The 7057-nt window shown below is 38.3% G+C and overlaps 1 protein-coding gene across 4 annotated transcripts in view; it reads left to right on the top strand.

Annotated features, from left to right (window-relative positions):
• The first annotated feature begins 5201 nt into the window (after positions 1–5201).
• Positions 5202–7057, top strand: part of TP63 (tumor protein p63) — a 202582-nt gene continuing 200726 nt past the window's right edge. For 3 of the 4 annotated variants that reach the window (XM_087818246.1, XM_087818245.1, XM_087818247.1), the window contains exon 1: positions 5649–5725. In XM_087818246.1, the coding sequence (XP_087674372.1) occupies positions 5664–5725 (62 nt within the window). In that variant the 5' untranslated portion in view covers positions 5649–5663. Of the gene's footprint in view, positions 5428–5648; positions 5726–7057 lie in introns of those variants that run through there. The other variant, XM_016200060.2, reaches the window with a different exon arrangement.

Raw genomic sequence — 7057 nt, 5'->3', positions numbered from 1 at the left:
GTAGTTAAAATATCTCATATTAGTATATTTTACAGAAACATAATGACCATGTAAACATACTGCTAAGCTAGTTCCCACAACTTCAAAAGAGAACAGGCAAGTGAGTGGTCTTGATATTATAACGTTTACAGTAAATCTGCTTCTGAGGCGAGGCCTGGGGAAAACACCTCTGGTGGGCTTTAAAAGCTGAGCAGTTCCTGATATGATGCACTGAGATGGACACAGTATCGCTTTGGTGATGCTTCTGCTGAAAGTATATGACTAAGTGTAATTATGAGGATCAATCAGTCAAACCTAAACTGAGGTACATTCTACAAAATGACTGTCGTGCACTCTTCTAAAACATCTCTGTTGCGAATCACAAAGACTGAGAAACTGTTCTGATTAAAAGAGACTAACGAGACAGGACACCTAAATGGAATGTACAATCTAGGATTTTCTCTTGCTATAAAGAATATTATTGGGACAATTGGCAAAACCTGAAAAAAACTGTGAAGATAATGCCTTATGATGTTTATTTCTTCATTTTGGTTATTGAACTGTGATTATGTAAGAAATTTCCTCTCTTTAGGAAATACACACCAAAACATGTAGAGTAAAGGTGTATCATATCCACAACTGACAAATGGTTCTGAAAAAAAAAATCTGGAAAGTGCCAAATAAGGACTTCCTGTGTCTCCTTATTTATCTCACTCACGTGGGCATTGAGCAAAGGAGGGGTGGGAGTGAGCAGCGGCCCACACACAGCTGTTCAGGGATGTCTGGAAAAGAAGCCCACCCACATTGCTTTCGGACACTGGGTGTGACTTGGAGGGTATCAGGTTTGTCTGTTAGGGAAACTGCCAACCTCCTCCCTCTCCAATTGGTCTCTGTGTTTCCTTGCATGCCCTCTGAATAGAAGAGTGTCCCTTTCCTCAGACACTACCCTGAAGCATCTTCTTTCTTCTCAGTAGACTCTGAGATGTTAGCTCAACTATACATTTTTTTCCTATTTGAGGAATTCCATTGATGTGTAAGGAGGTAGAAGTCAAATCAGAAGAAGCATGTGGCTAAGCTTGCAATGCATTTGTTATTTCATTGATGCAAAAAAAAAAAAAAAAAAGGCATTTGATCATAATCCAGCACACTTAAATTCTAGGCCCAGCTGTACTCCCATTAGATGCCTGACTTCAGCAAATAGTAGATCTATAGAGCAAAATATTGGAAAGGTTAGTAGAATTCCCCCCAAACAGAACTTGGTTTCCACTTCTATAAACAGAGATTGTGGAGTTGAACTAAAGTTATGTACAGAAAAAATGTCTTAAAACTAAAAATCACCAAACTTCTCAGTCCCGCCAATGTGAGTTACACTTGGTGAATCTATTCCATCACCTCCAAAGCAAAAAGGCTCTCTCATGATCCCCATATGATTAACAAGGAGCATGTCAGCATAATTTAGAGAAAACAAGGCCGGAGGTGCAGGTACCCTGAAAGAGAGAAATTCAGCTTCTCCAGTCACAAAGCCAAGACAGCCAGAGCTCTAAGGAATGTACAAGATCATCCACTTTATGGTAGCATCCGTTGTTATGAATTGCCCTATTCCTATGTTCTTTCTTGGTTATTAGAACTTCTATTTTTTTATTTTTATCTTTAGGCTACTTGCTTAAGGTCTTAAGTATTTTGGGGCAAGAATCCAGACTAACCCCAGGTTAGCCAGTTTCTTTATACTACATCTGTTGTCCCATCGAGAGCTGCAGTGGTCTTGGAAGGAATGAGTTACGCCTCATTGCCGAGGGACCCAGTAGGATGTGTAATTATTGAGTTCTAAAAAGTCTATTGGACTTATGTTTCTGCCCATAAATGAGTATCTGACAACAGAATTTTTTCTTAATAATAAAAAAAAGAAATAATCCCTATGTTCAACAGCCATGAAAAAAGAACCAGTTATTAAGTTACTGATATAAGTAACAACAAGGATATATCTCAAAAATAATATGTTGAGTGAAAGAAACTAGACACAAAAGAATGTATACTATATGCCTCCATTTATGTAATATTCCAGCGTTGTGTCATCCAACATAGTAGCTGCTAGCCACATGTGGCTATTTAAAGTTAAGTTGATTAAAATGAAATAAAAATAAAAATGTATTTCCTCAGTTGCATTGGTCACTGAGAGTGCAAATATAGAATATTTCCTTCATCAAAGAAAGCTTTATTGGATAATGCTGTTCTAGAATATATACATCTAATACATAATGATAAAAGTAAGAGGGCAATTGTCTAGGGTCAGCAGTGAGGGAAGATTAACTGCCAAGAGGTATGAGGTAACTTTTGGGGTACTGGATTATTCTTTATGTTGGTTTTGGTGAAGGCTACATGGCATATCATGTGTCAAGATTCCAAACCGAACACCTAGAATTGGTAAATTTCATTGTATGTAAATTATACCTCAATAAAGTTGATTCTAAAAGGTCAGGTGTTTGATGGACGTTTTGTTTTAATCACATATAATATTTATTATTAGTAGCTTTTTGCAAAGACAGAATCATGTCATTCATCGGACCGTATTTTGCTAGTCCCTGGAGACACAGAGACGAATTGGGTAGCAAAGCCACCTTCCAGTCGTTCCTGTCCTGCCCAGGAGATGGGGCTTATGCAAAAAGAGCGCAAATCCAGGAAGAAAGTAGCAGCTGCCCTTGCGGGAGAGCAGGTAGGATGATCAGGGCCTCAGCGCCGGGGAGCTTCCTCTCACCCAGAGCCATGGGAAAGGCTTCCTGTTTTGTTTAAGGATCTGTAAGATGTGGTTATACACTGATGGGGTTTAAAAACATTCTGGATGGGGGGAACTATGATCCAAGGCAGGAGAGTGTGCAACTTAGCAGGTGCGAAGTAATTCACAGGGTCTAAGCGAGCCGGGCTGTGTCCTGATACCCGTGTGTGGCAGAGGGTACATTGTCCCCTGTGAGGAGAGGGAGGGAGACACTGTAGCTTTCCCTGATATTATGTCCCGAGTTCAGGCACTAATGCTGCGATTTCCCGGAGCCCTTCGCTTTCTCCTCTTCATACAAATCAAAAGTCTTCACAAACAACATCAGTCACACAGGTAGGTCATAGTCAGAAAGGCAATTAATTGCCTTCTCCTAGGTTTCTGTATACCTTATTCTATTACGATCTCTTGCCTAAAAGACTTACTTTGTTGAAAAAAATATCTAACTTGCACACTAAAAAGTAATTTATGCATTGGTAACCTGAGTTCCCTGGGGGAAGAGAGATGAAATATACATATAAGTGGCAATTATGATAATTATGGTATAATTGTTACTTATTTTCTCAGGTTGTGGATGGTTGTGTGCTATAGGTGTGCTGTCGAATCCTAGAGAGTTTGCCTTTTTGTTCTTGGTCTAGGTAACTCTGCATTTATTTTCACAACCCAATAGGAACAATATCTTCCATTTTTACTTATATAAAATTGTTTGCCATTTAGTATCTGTCCTTATTAGCTAAGTAAATTTAGGATTTTTTTTATAACAACTATTCATGTCAGGACATACATTTTAAATATTGTTGTTTTTTAAATATAAATTAGGCTACAAACCTTTTGAAATTAAAGACATGTTAGAAATATTTATCAATTGATAATTTACTTGGGAGTCTGGAGTTTCTGCTGGTAATTTAAAATGTTTAGAACAGTTCTGCTTATGTCCTGGAAGTAAATAAACATCAGGCCCCAGAAGAGCACAAAGTGTGATACAAACACCAGCAGCGCCAGCCTCGCCTGGGAGCTCCTTAGAAATGCAGAATCTCGAGCCCCACCCCAGACCTGCTGAATCAGAATCTGCAGTAGCCAGATCTCCAGATCACTTGTAGGTGCGTTAACATTTGAATAGCAGGGCATTAGATATCATTCTTTTAGTTAGTTTTACAAATGGGAGAGGCAAGGCCTTGAGTGATGGAACAATCTGGCCACGGTCAAGGGATGTTGAGTATTTTCAGTTTAAACTATGTATGTTATGGTTATCTGTATTTGCCAATAGCAAGGAATAAAGTCAAACACTTGAACTCCAATTAACAAATCTATAATTAATTGGTAAAATGATCTTCCCTTCGAGTTTCACATTTTGTAGAACAAGCTGTTTGATTTGGCTGAGGCTCAGGCCGGCATGTCTGTGAATTTCACAATTCACAGATGTTACACACTCTCGGGCTAAGTAAAGGGAGAGAATGTCAAGTTTTAAATAGCTTCTCCCTTCTATCCTGGCTGAAGCAACAAGTAAAATATTTGTTACAAAGTACATTTTGAATTTGAGTTTCTTCTAAAGAAATGTCAAATTCTCTGAAAAGAACTTTGGGTTGTCTCACAACTTTGACAGCTACTGATGTCACCAGTTTACAGGTAACCTTCGATTAGAGGGTGAACAGAAGATGTGAACTTGTCATGTTAGTGACACTTGGGCACACACTGTTGTTTCTTTTTTTTTTTTTTTCCTGTTGGAGTCTATTTTAATTTAGCTTCTGAATCATATTTCATTCAATTCCAAATCCACAACACCAGGATAGGTTTACAGCCTGTATCTGGAAAGGTAGTAAATTATTCCATAGGTAGACTTTTCTAGTATTATATAAACTTTCGGATCTCTGACCAATTTATTGGTTTTACTCCCCAGTAGGTCCAGCCAAAGCAAAACCAAAACCAGCATAAACAGCAAGACATAAATAAGAGATTGAGACAGACTGATAGAGACTAAAATTAACTACAATGTTTTCACTAACAGGTGATTTGAAATGATTTTGTAAACTCAAGATAGTCTAAAATAATATTTTTATTTTAGTGTCACGTTAAACATTGTGTGTATTTGTGTGTGTGTGTGTGTGTGTGTGTGTGTGTGTGTGTTTGAGGTAGGATATTTTAAAAACTCAACAAAGGTTATTTTCTTTTATTTGGGGCAGGCGAAACTTCTAAGGGGAATGGATATCTCTCTCTCTTAGTTGAGAGGAAGAGTGAGTTCTAGGTTAAATATAATCAAGGAATTTCCCTGTCTTTGCTATTTGAGATTGTGGCCACAACAGGCGGTTGGCTGAAAGGGAGAATGAAGAAGGGTGGGGGTTGGGGGGAGGTGGAGATAAAAAAAAAACAAAAACCCTTCCTAAGCAGCTCTGTAAAATATTTAGCTCCAGAGCAGCTACAGAAGTCCTCAAATCAAATCAGTATGCAGATACAAGGAAATGTTAATTAGCTGGAGCAGGGTGGACACTCATCAGCTCGGTTCTGTTATAAAAGCCCAGGCTGCTGAAATTAAACTCTGATGCCATTCATGCCAGCATCCAATCACCAGAGAGACCAGAAGTTCAGAGATGCCTTCGAGTTGCCAACAAGCGTGGCCACTATACGTCAAGGACTCTAAAGCCTGGTAGAGGGGGAAGAACATCTTTAGAGAGGATGCCCAGCTGGTAAGATTTGACTGTTTCTGATGTTTTAGTTACTTGATGAATCTCATTGGCTAAAATCAAGAAATGCTCCGCCTCTTTGCAAATGTGTGAAGGGGGAAAGTGTCTAAACTTCTATGTCTGATAGGAGTTGACCCTCTTGCTTTTAGCCTCCGGGCTTTCCGTCTATATACACAGGTGTATGTGTATATGTTATATAATTCTTCTCCATTTGTTGATACCAAAGGGCATTGGAGGAAATGAATTTTGAAACTTCACGGTGTGCCACCCTACAGTACTGTCCCGACCCTTACATCCAGCGGTGAGTTTAAACGTGACAGAACTTCTATCAGAACTTAACTGGAGTGACTTGTATATTTGGAGTGTTTCTGCCCTGTTCAAAGAGCAGCCCCTCCTTGTTTATGAGCACAGGGATATTATTTTGGACTTTCTGTGGACTTAAAGTGGTCTGTGGGCATCTTTTTTTAAAATTTTCTTTTTTGGTTTCTGTCTGAATGGACAAAGTGTCTAAGTCTGAAGACAATTTCCCACGGTTTCTTAAAAGAAATATCACATGATTTTAAGATGCTTAAAATCTGTTATTTGTCTTACTCAGCACTCACCCACCCAAGAAGAAGACATTTCATTGGATAGGGATCATCCATGGATGATCTCCAAGTCAAAATAAACACAGAATACTTTTGATTTATTAAAAACAGATAAATAAGCCATTGTTATTATATCAAGGAGATTATGACTTGTCATTTTGGCTCTAAGGAATATTTCCTTCTTAATTTGTTTCATAACAAACATCACCTTTTGACAAATCTGACTTGTAAAACTTATGATTATACTGAATTTTATTTATGTTTATAGAAAGAAACATTTGCCTAGCACTAAGAAGGAATATTAGTGAGCATGCACGATGTGTGTGTGTGTGTTTCAAATTAGAGTTTGCTATTTTTAAACTGGTAAATGAAATCTGAACAGTGTTTTTCCAGTCATAAAGTTATGGGAGATATTTAAGCCGTATGTAGCAGTGTGATGTTCATTCAACAGCATGAGATTTGATGTTGGAATTTTGTACTTTATTTTATAAGACTAATAAGAGAGAACCTCTGAGTGTTGAAAACAGTAGGGTTACCAAGGGGTTAACATGTCATTCACTATCCTTGCCTATTGGAGCCTCAGACCAGAAGTAAGCAGGCTCCCTGGGCAGAGTTCAGCTACTGTCGCATTGCCCAGGCAATTATGGAAGATGTGTGATCTTTTTTCATTAATATGATTTGTCACCATGTGGAACAGTAATGTGGACTATCTAGGCTTTGCTTCTCTTGTTTTGAGGTTTCTGGTAGGCTGTGTGAAAAAGCAGAAGAGGAAAAGTAAGGCAGAAAGGTAAATGGAATGGTGGAGAGAGGAAAGAAAAAGAGGGGGGAAAGGGAAACAAGGAAGGAGAGGGAAAAATGTGAAATGTGGATGGTGTTTGGTGCCTGTCTTGCTCTCTCAGGAGTTTATGTTCTTGGATAACTTGAAAATTAGATTTAGCTGGAGTTGGAGATTGGGTTGATAAAGTGCAAAACACCAAAGATTTTTTACATCTCAAAATTTTTTTCAGTCTCAAAAGTTTCTATTCACTAAAAATCTTTGAAATAAT

The sequence above is a fragment of the Miniopterus natalensis genome, chromosome 6 (assembly GCF_054644295.1).
Source record: "Miniopterus natalensis isolate mMinNat1 chromosome 6, mMinNat1.hap1, whole genome shotgun sequence".
In the NCBI taxonomy this organism is placed as follows: domain Eukaryota; kingdom Metazoa; phylum Chordata; class Mammalia; order Chiroptera; family Miniopteridae; genus Miniopterus; species Miniopterus natalensis.
The sequence above is the reverse complement of the archived record's forward strand: the minus strand, read 5'-3'. Positions and strand labels throughout refer to the sequence as shown.